The sequence below is a fragment of the Dasypus novemcinctus genome, chromosome 23 (assembly GCF_030445035.2).
Source record: "Dasypus novemcinctus isolate mDasNov1 chromosome 23, mDasNov1.1.hap2, whole genome shotgun sequence".
Lineage (NCBI taxonomy): Eukaryota > Metazoa > Chordata > Mammalia > Cingulata > Dasypodidae > Dasypus > Dasypus novemcinctus.
The window spans coordinates 54392699-54407111 of NC_080695.1; the positions used below are offsets into that span (position 1 = coordinate 54392699).

Sequence of the window (14413 nt, forward strand, 5' to 3'; positions counted from 1 at the left end):
CATCCAGGACTTAAGAGGAAGAGCCAACCTGTGTGCTGAGCAAGCTTACCTGACCCGTCCCTGAATACTTGCTGCTTCTGAGTTAACGATCAAGGTCAACAGCAGGGAATTCCCACCGCACCAAATTCCAGGTTTGAGGAATTCAACCTCACAAGAGCAATACTTGTGGTGAATTCACCAAATACCTTTGACTGGCAAACCCCTGGCACTGGCTGACTTAGGAAGGCAATGGGAACTGCGGTCCTCGATCAGGGGCAATTTTGCACCCCAGGGGACATTTGGCAATGTCAGGAGGCATTTTGGTTGTCACAATTGGGGGGTGCTCTGGCATCAAGAGGGAGAGGCCAGGGATGCTGCTAAAAGCCCTGCAATGCACGAACAGCACCCCTTGCCCCAACAATAAGCTGGCCCCAAATGTCAGTGGTACTATGTGAGAGACCCTCCGGGCTCCTGGAGTGTGCTAGGTGAGGTGGGGGCCTCTGTCGGCAGCTGTGAATGACAGGCTAATGTGGGCTTGGAGCCAGTCAGCTCCTGTTAATGCTCTTGTTTGAGGCTGGTTTATTCCTCTTTTGGCATTTTAATCCATCATCATTCCCAGTGGTTTCTCTTTGGCTGCCTGAGTGTTAAGAATTCAGGGACAGAGCAGGTCAAGTGAATTCATGCTTGTTCGTGCAGATTTTTCAAATGGATTCTCTGTCTCTGCCCATGAAAACTTGGGCAAACAGAAATGTTTTGCTCTGCAAACAAGCTCCGTGTGTCATGTGGTACAGCCTGGGTTGATGGACTGCAACTTGGCTCAGGGGAAAGCAGGTGAGCAGTAGTCTTGGGAAGATGAGTGGAGGGTTGTTAAATCAGGAAACCCCTCCCCTACCTTATGGTTTATGGGTTCATGTCATCTGTAAGTAATGACATGAAGAGGTGTGGAAGGATGGCTTTTTAAAATTCTTATTGTAAAAGATACATATATATAGATATTGATATATAATACAACCATACAGGAGGGAGTAGAATAAAAAACAAAAGTCCCTGATTTCTCCTATGTAGAGGTAACCACTCATAATTTATTGTAGCCTCCTTCCAGGAATATATGTGCATATGTATACGTGTGTATGTGTATGTGTTTGTATGTGTAGTTAATTCTCATTATTCCTAATAGTCATGTTCTATAAAGTCTTTACAAATGCAGAATTAGCAAATGCTGAAGCATTGTTCTTAGGAGAAATACAGGGTTAAGTTCCTGTGAGCCTCTGATCACAACACTTCCATTAACTGATTGATGCATAACCTTATTTTATGTATATTTCTGTTTAAAGACACCTTATTTAATATATATTGTTGATTCATTAACATTGAACGCATGGTCAAAAGCACTATAACCCCTGTCTAAATGACACTTATCTAATGTGTATTTTCTCCATAAGGCACATCATAGTCTTCTTGCACTTAGGAGCCCTAGACAGCACTTCAGCACTACACTTGGGGACCATTTTAAGCATCGAAATCACCAAAAAAAGCACAAAAATGTGAAAAAAAGTGGCACTAAATGTACCATATGAGGACACTTGCTTATATTAATGAAAGCTGAATCAAGAAGGCAAAGCATCATCTTGTTCAACTTCAGTTGGAAACGTGTGTTTCAGGTGACTCATTTTTCACCACTCTGTGTGCATCTACAAATGGCTGTGAAAACATTGCCAAGTATTGATTTGGGGTTTACAAATAAATATTAGCGAGTAGATGAATTCACATGTATGGAATCTGCAAATAAAAGAATATACACATATATATGCACATATACATATGCCCACTCACTTGATAGCATCCAAAATATACACATACTTTTCTGCAACTTACTAATAGGTCTTTGACATGTTTCCATATAGGCTTTTATTTATTCATTCTACAAATATTCATTGAGCGTCTTTATGTGTCAGGTACTGTGGTATAGCGGTGAACAAAACAGAAATCCTTGATCCTTCATACTAATATTAGAAAGTGGGAAGACTGGCAAGAAACCAACACAAAACCAAGTCAGGCAATTTAGTAGATGGTGTTAAGTGCTAAGGAGAAACTAATGCTGGAAAAAGGTGTGGTATTTTTAAGGATGTTCAGGGAGGGCCTGGCTGAGAAGGTGGCATTTGAGCCAAGACTTGAAGGAGATGAGGTGTGAGCCATGTGGATGTTCGTGGGAAGAGCATTAGCCAGATGGAACAGCAAATGCAAAGGCAGGGAGGTCAGTTTGGCTTCTACGTTGAAGACAAACCTCTCTAATTAGTTTTTTTTTATTTTATTTTTTTTAAGATTTATTTATTTCTCCCCCGTTCCCCCTGCCCCTGCCCCAGTTGCCTGTTCTCTGTGTCTATTTGCTGCGTGTTCTTTCTTTGTCCGCTTCTGTTGTTGTCAGCGGCATGGGAATCTGTGTTTCTTTTTGTTGTGTCATCTTGCTGTGTCAGCTTTCTGTGTGTGTAGTGCCATTCCTGGGCAGGCTGAACTTTCTTTCGCGCTGGGCAGCTCTCCTTATGGGGCGCACTCCTTGTGTGGGGGGCTCCCCTACACGGGGACACCCCTGCGTGGCACCGCACCCCTTGCGCGCATCAGCACTGCGCATGGGCCAGCTCCACATGGGTCAAGGAGGCCTGGGGTTTGAACCACGGACCTCCCGTGTGGTAGAAGGACACCTTAACCACTGGGCCAAGTCTGCTTCCCTCTAATTAGTTTTAATGGCTGCATGATACTCTACTGAGTCAATGAGTTGACACATAATTTACTTAATTAGTCCCCTATTGGGAAACATTGAAGTTGATTCCAGTTTTTTGCTGTTAGAAATGTTGGAGGGAACACCCTCACATCTCTTTTTGGATGTGTCCAAATGTACCGGGAGCTAAAACGCTAGCAGTGGGACTGCTACATCAAAGCATTTATGTTTTTCCATCTTAATAGTTATTGTCAAAATTTGCCACCTCTCTTAGTTTCCCAGGGCTGCGGAAACAAATGACCACAAACACGGTAGCTTAAAACAAGAGCCCTTTAGTCTCTCGGAGTCCTGGAGGCTCGGTGTCTGAAGTCAAGGTGGTGGCAGTGCCAGCTCCCTCTGAAGGCTCCAGGGAAGAGCCAGGCCTTCCTGCCCCTTCCAGCTTCTGGTGGTGGCTGGCAGCTGCCTCCGTTGTCACCCTGCCTTCTTCCCTCTGTGTCTCCTCTCTCTCCGTATCCAAATCTCCCTCTTCTTGCTCTTGTAAAGCCCTCGTCCAGCATGACCTCATCTGAACTTGATCACACCTGCAAAGGCCCTATGTCCAAATAAAGTCACATTCACAGGCATCAGGAGTTAGGCCTTCAGCGTATCTTTTGGGGGAACATAATTCAACCCACAACAGCATCCAAAAACGAGTGACACAATTCTTACTCTTTTGTGTCTTCTTGAAGCATGCAATTGGAACAGATGACTTGGGCATATTTTTGAGCCCCTCTGTTGCTGGAAAGTGGAGGTCCCAACTCCTGCCACCCAAAGGGTTCCTGGTAGGATAAAATAAGCAAGCTTTTAAAAATGATTACGTGCTGAACAGCTGTAGGGTGATATTTTGATCCTTCCTCTTTATTTTAAATTATGTAATAATTCAAACATAGAGAAAAAAATTTGCTGGCAGCCATAGGTCCACTACCCAAGATCTGCTTCACATTTTATTTTCGTTTTCATTTCCCAGTTGGCTTAGGAAAAACAGCCCCACATTTGTTGATGCCTTCAAAGCTCTGGCAAAAAAGTATCTTTAAAATAATATAATGGAATTCATCAAGATTAAAAACTTTTTCTTTTTGAAAGGCATAGTTAAAGCAAAAAGGCAAGCCACACCCTGAGAGAAAGTTTTTGCAAAGCGTATATCCAACAAAGATCCTGTATCCAGCATATATAAAGAACTCTTATAAATCAATAATAAGAAAATCAACCCAAAACCCAATTAAAAATGGGCAAAAAATTTGAACAGACACATTTCACAAAAGAGGATACACAGATAGTGAAGAAGCACACAAAGCGGTGATCCACTTCACTAGTCATCAGAAATGTGAATCAAAACCACAGTGAGATACCATACTACACAGCCACTAAAACAGTAAGTTTAAAAGCCTGGAAATTCCAAATGCTGGTGAGGATATAGAACAACTGGAGCTCTCATGCATTTCTGGTGGGAATACAGGATGATATAGCCACTTTGGGAAATAGTATGTTAGTGTCTTATAAAGTTAAAGATACATATTTATGATGCAAGTCAGCAATTCCATTTCCAGGTATTTACATGAGAGGTAAAAACATGTCCACAAAAAATCATGTACCCAAATGTTTATAGTGGCATTATTCATAATACCCAAAAATGAGAAACATGCCAAATGTCCATGAGTTGGTGAATGGGTAAACAAATTATGGTACATCCGTACAATAGAATACTGCTCAGAAGTAAAAAAGAGACACTAACACATGGAACAACATGGATAAATCTCAAAACATTGCTAAGTAAAATAAGTCAAATGCAAACAACTGTATACTGCATGATTCCATTTATGTGAAATTCTCGTTTACTTTCTCAATTATTTTAGAAGATGGAGGGTGGAAGGTTTGGTTAATTATCCTCACTCAAGCTTCATCAGGTGCCTTATAACTGACTGGCTCTGAAGACAGTTTATAGCAAGTATTTCCCCAAAGCAAAGCCAGTGCCTCTGAAACAAAAGTACAGAGATGATTTTCACTTAGATGTATAAGTTTTGGTTGTTCGTGTAAAAACAAGCATATTGCTGTATAGTCACACCTTTAAATGCTTCCTCATAGACAGCGTGATTCACACACAGGTCTGAAAGTGATTCTTCAATCCATATGTTGCCTTAATAAATGCAGATTCCATATGGCTCGGTCCCCACACAGTCACAAAGAAGAGATCTAAAAGCTCCAAAGGAGTTTTAAAGGAAATTTTGATCTTTACTTCTGTGTTTTGAGGAAGGAGAAAGTGATCCAATTCATAAGCATAGCAATATTTCTCAGAAGCTCCCCAATTCTCTGTCACCCCGAATCTGCTCTGGAATTTCTTCTGTGTCACACAAGTGCTCTCTAGCCCATTAGAAGTGACTTACTTCCCTCCCCTTCCCCAAGTCTCCCAGCTCTGTCCCTGTCTGTGGCAGTTTGATATTACTTATGAATTCTAAAAAGAGATATTGATTATATTTGTAAGCTAGTCTATTCCTCTGGGCATGTTACCCTTTGATTGATTCAAAGGCTTTGCATTTACTTGATTAAATCAAGATTAGGACTTTGATTGACCATATCATTAGGGCTACTCAGTTTGAGTCCCTGTCCCCTTTGTGGGCTGTATAAACTGATACTCAAGAAGACAGGGAAAGAGACACAAGGAGGAATAGAGAGAGTCCGTAGATATGGAAGAGAGAACTTGTCAGCTTTGATCCTGTGGCCCTGGGAAGAGAGATGAGCCATTGGCCTGATAGTTTACAGCTGACCTTGTGAAGAGACCAGTGCAACTGAGCCCAGAAAGAATGAGTCCTTCAGTCTACAGCTGAGATCAGAAGAAGCTGGGCCCACGGAGCCTTACGAGGAAAGAAAAAGGCCAAACCCTTGCAGATATCGGCAGCCATCTTGCTTCAGCACCCTTTTGCTGACTAATACACTGTCTGTGCACACAGCCTCTCGTCCCACATAGGTTTTCCCTTACAGCAGTTTCTCAAACTCTGTACCCGTTGGCCTCTTGAGCCGGGTAATCCTTCGTGGTGGGGGGCTGTCCTGTGCCCTCTAAGATGTCCAGCAGCATCCCTGACCTCTACCCGCTCGATGCCAGTAGCACTCTCCCCGCCTCCTCCCGCTGTGGCAACCCCAAATGTCTCCATACATTGTTAAATGTCCCCTGTGAGGGGGTGTCTTAGTTATGTAGCTGCTAAAACAAATACTATACAATGTGTTGGCTTAAAAAAAAAAGGGGGGGGAATTTACTGGCTCACGGTTTTGAGGCTAGGAGAAGTCGAAATCGAGGTGTCAGCGAGGCGATGCTTTCTCCCTGAGGACTGTGGCGTCCTGGGACCGGTGACCCTCGGTCCTTGGCTTTTCTGTCAGGAGTCTTCCTCCTCCGGCTTGCGTGGACTTCCGGCTTCTTCCCGTGCCCTTTTTCCTCTCTACTTCTGACTTTCACTCTGGTTATCAACTCCAGTTACCTGGATGAAAGCCCGCCCTGACTCAGTTGGGTCCCACCTTAAATGAACTAGCATCTTGAAGAGATCTTATTTACAAATGGGTCCACGCTCACCAGAATGCGGGGTCCGCAATGCAACCCCCCCAGGTGGAATGGGTGAGAACGCACTTTTTTTCTATTTGAGGTGGGAGAAGGAGAAATGAGGCTGAGCTTTGCGTTTCCATTCCTGCAGTCTCGCGTGCTGGCTGTGACCTTGGGCACAACCTCACAAGCCCTCTGAGCCTCCACGCCCTCACCTGCAAATCGAGACATTAATAGTCCCTTCCTAATAGGGCTGGATTGTTTTTTTTAAAAAAATTAGTGTACATAAAGTCCATGACTCAGTGCCTGGCGCACCGAACTCAGGATTCAATAGTACTGATTTTTAAAATTATTATTGTTATAGGACTGTTATCTAAATTCTCGTTATTACTGTTGGAAGGAAAAAAGTGGAGAAAAAAGTTTTTCCCGAGCAGCTGCTATGAATCACAAATTGAGCCAAGAAAGCTCAAAAAGCATCGCACTGATGCCGTGGACATAAGGTTCTTAGAACCATGAAATGTCAGAGCTGGGTGGAGCGTTGGCATCTATGAGCGTGTGCCCATTGTATAAATGAGGAAACTGAGGCCCAAGGAAGGGATATGATCTACCTTGTTTGAAAGAGTAACCTGAAAACAACCTCTAGGTTTCAGAAAGAAGACGAAAAAAGGGCGAGAGCTATAGTCTGAGAAAGTTTGGGAAAAGTTGAAAGAGAATGGGGTACCACGTTTGTCAGGGGTGTGCCCGAGCCGGCCTGTGGGGAGGGACCGGCGTGGTGCAGGGGTGTGTAGACTGCTTTGGGGTCTCCTCTAAAGGTTAAACATACAGACTTGGATTGTCCCCTGAGGAGATGTGAGGCTCCCTCTGCCGTGCGGAATCAGGAAGGACTGTGGTGGGCCTGGCCGGCTTACTGCATTTTTTCAGAGATGGGGGAGCAGCTCAACCCCACATCCAAGAGATGGACGGATTACAGGGGACAGGCAGGAGGTGCTGGGGTTCTTGACCCTGATCTGGGGGTACCCCTGCACTGTGCCGTCAGGCTCGAAGCTGCAAATGGGGGACAGTGAGAACAAGGGGCGTGAATGGGGGGTCCACCATCGCCCTGTGAAGCAAACGTGCCAAGCGTGGAGCTGCCAAGTCTGCTCCTGTTGGTAAAAAGCAGGGATTTTTTTCCCCTCTTAATCTGCAGTGTTTATCACACCCACACTCTAGTCAACCAGCTTCCCTTCCAGAACCGCCTGTCTTGGCAAACTAAATTATCAACCCAAAGGGTTTAGTGCCTGCGGTGAGGAACAAATTCACTTTTAAAGCAAATAGCAACATGGGAAAAAGTCTCCCCCTTGTCCCCAACTCTCGCTCATGGAACCTGGATTTTCTCACGTCACCTCTCTGAGCCTCCATCTCCCCCGCTGTAAAATGGGCCAGTGATAGCAACTGCAGGAGTTCCCAATCGGAGGCTTTTTTTCCTCCCTCACCACCACTACCAAGATCCTTTGGTGACGTGAGGAAATCCAGGTTCCATGAGCGAAAGGATGCTTGGAATTTATCAGGATTAGGGAGTGGACGCCGTGTGACCAGGTGATAAAGCAAGTGCCTGAGGAAGATGGTGACTGCTTTATAATCGTCAGGGCAGGAAGCTTTAAAAGGGGCTTGTGGATATTTTCTGGTTACGGAGAACATTCCCCTTAAACTTTAAAAAAGACTTTAAATGTTTGACTGTCTTTGATAGCAAACTTTTCGCACTTGCTTCAGCCCATTAAGCAGAACATCCAGCCTTCTTGTTGATTCAGAGCCATCATTATGAAAATAAGTGATCACACAATGAATATCCCTTAGCTAGATGCAGGAATAGATGATTGTTTGCCGCTTCACCAAATGACCCCATTCTACTGTGCTCCTTTGAGTTCTTGTATCTGTCTGGTAGTTATAACCCACTAAATTAATTTAAGTCACTTCAGAAGGAGAAACCAGATGACTAAGTTTATTTGAATTATGTCTAAATCTGTGAAGAATAAATAGATACTGAGGGAAAACCTGAGGATTCCTCCGTGTGGATTTTGTGGTGGGTTTTGTGACATCTGTTCTGACTGAGGAGATGTTCTGCCATGCTCTGGATTGTGCAGCATGTTGGAAAGTTGCTTCCAGAAGTCTAGGGTACACAGAGTGCATACATTGCCCTGTAATTTATTAGTGACCGCATTAAAATTGGTCCCCCATACCAATCAGTAGGCATTTTGAGTTGCCTTACAACAAAATTTCTGTCTGTATTTCTGAAGAAAAGCAATTTAGGGAGCTCACTGTGTGGATGTGGCCACCTTGAAAGTTGATTTGCTACAAGTACTGCTAGTTTTTTACCAACTAGCTGTGTGACTTGGCTTCCTTATCTATGAAATGGCGTGGGCAGGGTATCTGGGCCCACTGTCTCTGAGCCCCTTTCTGGATTCTCTCCATGTATTCGGTCTTAATTCCCACTTCTCTCCAACACCACCCTCTTCAGAATTTACAGAGATGGCAAGTCCCTGTTTTCTCCCAGGCAACTTCGATCAAGGGAGTCATTTGTTTCATTCAGCTTATTAAAATTTGCATTTTTCATTTTTAGTTTTCAAAAAACTGTTAAGATTGCCATAAACCATACCCAGTTACTTGCACGTGCCGAAGCCTGCCAATTAACTCTGATGGTGAGAGCCACAGCTTCTTCCCATCTGAAAGCCTGAGTCACTCAGGAGCTCCCACCTTTCCAGGGCCAGACATTCACTAACCAAGATACTCTGCAAATTGGTATAAGGAGTCCAAGGTATTAGACTTCCTTCTTCTTCCATCATCTTCTGGTGATTTAGATGTGGGTTTCCTAATATCAATTTATTTTTACCTTTGTTTTCCTTACAAAATCACCTGTATTTATTTTAAGAAATTCAACCTTTATCTACTTTTATAATCCAGAAAGGGAAAAGTTCCCTCTATTTCCCTTCTCTAAAGAGAGCTACTCTTAGTTTGGTGAACATTCCTCCAGATACTGTTTTCTAAGCGTTTATTAACCTTTTTTTTTTTTTTTAACAAAAGGAGATTATGTTTACATGTACTGTTTTGCAACTTGCTTTTGTTACCTAGCAATATGTCTTGGAAAGTTTTCCATTTCATAAGTACAGGTCTATCTACCTCATTTTTAACAGTGACATGGATTTCCATGATGTTATTGTATCAGAAATTACTTAACTAGAACCCTCTGATCCTTTAAAAATTTTAAACAATCATCATGAAATAGAGGATTACCATATACCATCTTATTATTAACACCTTGAATTGGTGTGGTACATTTATTACAATTGACGAAAGTGCATTTTTATAGTTGTACTATTAGTTATAGTCTATGGTTTAACTTACAGTTCACTATGTAGTACAGTTTCATTGATTAAAAATTTTTTTATTCCATTTCCATATATACAGCCTAATATTTCCCATTCTTTAACCACTTTCAGATATATATTTCAGTGCTGTTAATTACATTCACAATGTTGTGCTAACATCACCACCATCCATTACCAAAACTTTTCCATCCCAAATAGAAACTCTGTACATTTGAAACCTTAACTCGCTGTTCCCTATCCCCACCCCATCCCCAAGTAATCTGTTTTCTAGATTCTAACGCTATGCATTTGCCTATTCTGATTATTTCATAACAGTGAGATCATACAATATTTGTCCTTTTGGGTCTGTCTTATTTCACTTGACATGATGTCTTCAAGGTTCATCCGTGTTGTTGCATGTATCAAGACTTCATTCTTTTTATGACTGGATAATATTCCATTGTATATACATGCCACATTTTGTTTATTCATTCTTCTGTTGATGGACACTTGGGTTGCTTCTATCTTTTGGCAATTGTGAATAATCCTTCTGTGAACATCGGTGTACAAATATCTGTTTGAGTTCCTGCTTTCAATTCTTTTGAGTATAAACCTAGAAGTGGGATTGCCAGAAGAACCTCCAGTCTTGGTCTAGGTTCCTTCCCAGTGGATCCTAAAACCTCAACTTGGGTGCAGGTAGGAAGTGATCCCAGCACACATGGCGATGGAATGGAGAAGTGAGACACACAAGGGAGGCAAGCCAATCAAGGACATGCTAATGATGGGTAACCATCATGGGAAGTGGGGCTCCCCAAGAGACTGTGTGGCATATGAGTTAGAATTGCCCCACTGAAGGGCGAGAAAGCTGGGGTGTCATTCACCAACTCCCATCTCTCATTGGTTGAGGATTGTTCTGGGGAGCATCAACTCCCGTAGACAAGGGACTGGCCTTGCACATGGGCTAAGCACACTCTCATGGCCTGGGGACACCCTCAGGCAGAGAGCTGTAGATGCTCCCGGTAAGTGCTTCTGGGTATACCAGAACTATCCACAGAGGCTTAATAACATCTTTATCATTTCCAGTTTTTCATTCTTAAAATGCCCTAGAGCAGGGGTTGGTAAACTTCTCTAAAGGGACAGAGAGTAAATATTTGAGGCTTTGCAGGCTGCCAGGTCTCCATCACAGCTATCCTGTTCTGCCCTTATCAAGCAACCATAGACAAATTGTAAACAAATTGGTTTGACGGTGTTCCAATAAAACTGTATTTACAAAAATAGTTGTTGGTCCAAATTTGGCCCACAGGCTGTAGTTTGCCATCCCTACTATTGAGAATATCCTTATACATATATCTTTGCCCCTTTGTTTAGATATTTCTTTGGGATAAATTCCTAGAAGCATAATTCCTGGGTCGCAAACCGTGATCATTTTTGTTTTGAATAGAATGAATCTTCTCAAAAGTTGAACCAACTTGATCTGGCACTAGCAATACATGAGAGTACTTGAGATTTCCTTTCTTAAAGCCCTTTTCCCAAGGAAGCACAACCAATATCCATTTACTAGGGATGTTTCTGCATTTTCATTCTTGAGCTTTGGAAAGGAGAGAAAGAACATTTTGCCCAAAGAGAAGAAAATCAAATGGGGCCTGAGATGGTCTCATAATAGTATCTCATTTTAGATTCCTGGCCAACAGGGAAGGGGACTCTGGTACCTTCTTAATATACTGTGAGATCATACCTAACATTGGCTACAAGGCATAGTCCCAAAACGTTCTGGGTGTTACCTATGAAAAAAAAATTTTTTTGCAAGTGCATCAGAGAGTCCATTAGCAATTTTTCTTTATTAAGTACAGCTTTCATTCCTAATTTTTCCCTTTTGTAAGGGATTTTATCTAAATGAGGTCTACTTATGCATACTGAGTGCTTTACCAAATGTACAAAAAATATGCATGGTCCAATTTTTTGTCCACAGAGAGCTGACAGGTACAGAACACTCTTAATAGAGTTGGTGTAAAGTTGTGTCACTTATAGTTCACGCTAGGTTTTTTGGTTTTTTAGACGCTGTATGGGGTGTTTGTTTTTGTTTTTCCGCTTTTCTTTTTTTCCCTTTTGTATCATTTGGAATTCTTAATGTGAACCCCACAGGCAAGAACAGAGGCTCCGTTAGCATTCAAGCTCTATTTTTGGCTGCATATTTTAGCTGGTTTATTTGATAATCGGGATCCCTCCTGGGACCAGGCTCGCCTTTGCTCAGCTCATGCTGGGTGAAGCTGTGATATTTCCCATTCTGTAGCCCTTCATTTATAACACAGACACAGCCTGCCTTCCTGTTAGCAAGAAGGCCTGCCTGCCTGGGCAGCCCACACACTGATAAAGAATTAGGTGGAACTTGGCCGGCGAGATAAATCAAACTAACCATCTCATTAGGCTTGAAAGACACAAATTAAACTTGTGTTGGATTAATAGAGAAGCCTTCCAAAGAGAAATGCACCACAACAAGAGGTGGAAAAAAAGTGTCTTAGCCATTTCTCTCAGGAAATTTACCTCCATTTTATGGAACACAGGCAACATGAGGTCTCTTTTACAAAAGGTCAACAGACAGAAATTTAGGCAAAAAATAGCAACGTCATATTCACTGAGCTGTTGCTATGTGCCCAGCACTGTGTGCAGAAAGCTTTAAGCACATCTCATCGAATCCTCGCAGGTCAAAGTACTGTTATGATTCCTGCTTAACCAATGAGGAAACTGAGGCTCAGGGGTCCCAGAGCTGGGCAAATGATGGAACCAGGATTCAGCTCTGGCTTCTCAGCCCACAGCTTAACACATTGGTTCTCAACCAGGATGAACTTGCCCCCAAGGGACATTTGGTGCTGTCTGGAGACTTCATTCCACTGGTGCTGATAGGTGAGGGGGTGCTACTGGCATCTAATGGGTAGAGATCAGTGATGCTGCTAAACACCCTACAACTCCCAGGGCAGCTCTCATAACAAAGAATTACCCAGCCCCAAATGTCAAGAGTGCTGCGACTGAGAAACCCTGGCTTAACCGCTCAACTGGATTAACATAACAATGGCTTGCGTGGTTTCCCACGAGAGCTATCCCAGGACAGTGTTCTGTGGGCAATGTGGTGAGGCAATGGGACCTAAGTTTAAAGTTGCATGTTGCAGGTGGTACAAATATCTGGCAAAAGGATCAGTCAGTGTGGCTGGCGCAGAGAGAAAGGAGGAGATAAGGAATCAAGGAGTCCTCACCGTGGAAAGAGACAACAGCGACCTCAGGATAGCAGTTGAGGCACGTGTAGACTAATGACCTCTGTCTTGTCCCCGCCTCCCTGTTCTGTTCCCCTCCTCCCTCTCGCCTCCTCGCCTCCTGCCCACGCCCCCTGGCTCCCTAGTGTTCGGCCACAACATGAAGAGCAGCAACGACTTCATCGGAAGGATCGTGATCGGCCAGTACTCCTCCGGCCCCTCGGAATCCAACCACTGGCGGCGGATGCTCAACACCCACCGCACAGCCGTGGAGCAGTGGCACAGCCTGAGGTCCCGAGCGGAGTGTGACCGTGTGTCTCCTGCCTCGCTGGAGGTGACCTGAGGGTCGCAGGGAAGTCGGCTTTCATTTGTTTTAAAAAAAAAAAAAAAAAAAGGGAAGAAAATGTAAGACAGAAAAAAATGTATCACACACCTATGACGTCCACACCCGTATACACACTCACATCAGACATCCACCCGCGCGCGCACACACACCACATTTTCTCAGAACCGAGAGGAAGCAGACTATTGGTAACAAAATGGCCGCCCTCCATGAGCTAGGCCTGAGAACTTTCTGGAACCCCCATCCATATGTCATGAGCTGAGTGGGCTCTGCTGTGGGACTTACTGGCAGTGCCTGTTCTTGTTGACACCCCTTTACATTTGCCCTCAAACGCACTTTCAACCCTCACACCTGATATGGGTGCCAGTCTTCATCAGGACTAAATTTACCAAGAGTTTGGCCAGGGATGGGAGGCCATATCCCCACTCCCAAAATGTCCATCCACTGGGGAACTTCTGAACAGGCTCCTCCTGTTCAAACCCGAAGGTGTAAGTATTTTGTCTTCTCTCTAGTGAATGTGATAACTAGATTAGACTACTTGGGAAAAACCAAATGGCAACAAAAATGTTCCAGTGTAAGAAAACTCTCCTGGCTTTACTGAATTGGGCTTTGTGTTAGCTTATTCCAGGGGAACCCCTGTGGGTGTGGGTGTGTATGTCCTTGTGCAAATGTCCTCAGAGGTGAACACATGTACGTACCTAATTGTGTCCTCTTGGTGAGCAGGGCGGTGGGCTGGGACCCCGGCACTGGGCACTCCCTTCTCTCGGCCCCTCCCGCCCAGGGAAATTTCACCCCATGTTCTCCTGTCTGTGAAAGACCCCGCCTTCAGTAAGAGTAGTGTGTGTGTGAGTCCAGTAGATAGAATACGATAGGGTATATCTGACATTTTTGAACTGGGTTGAGGTGATCCTGACCCACAGAAGACCCATAAAGGACCAATCCCATGGACTAAAGTGGCCAGACCCAACCCATCCCACCCAGGGGATCTCTTTTCTTCCCGTTCTCTGGAGGTCTTTCTGTGTTTGTGTGTGAACCAAAGTCATTTTTCTCCTGCTGAGGGATCAGTGTAGTTAGAATAGGTCTCTCGCTGTTGGATGCTTCTGTATCTTTTTTCCACAGCCTATTGTCTAGTATGATGGGGAGATATTTCCTGAAATTAAAGACTATTTATTTGTGCCATGCATTCTGAGTTCTCTTTTACTTCGTGAACACAGGGCATAGAGG

At 43.7% G+C, this 14413-nt stretch overlaps 1 protein-coding gene across 1 annotated transcript in view; it reads left to right on the forward strand.

The window, feature by feature from the left end:
* SYT17 (synaptotagmin 17) overlaps positions 1-13334 on the forward strand; it is a 95888-nt gene extending 82554 nt beyond the window's left edge. Inside the window, 1 exon segment of the mRNA XM_004450420.4 lies at positions 12993-13334. Coding sequence (XP_004450477.1) covers positions 12993-13189 — 197 coding nt within the window. The 3' untranslated portion in view covers positions 13190-13334.
* The last annotated feature ends 1079 nt before the right edge of the window (positions 13335-14413 follow it).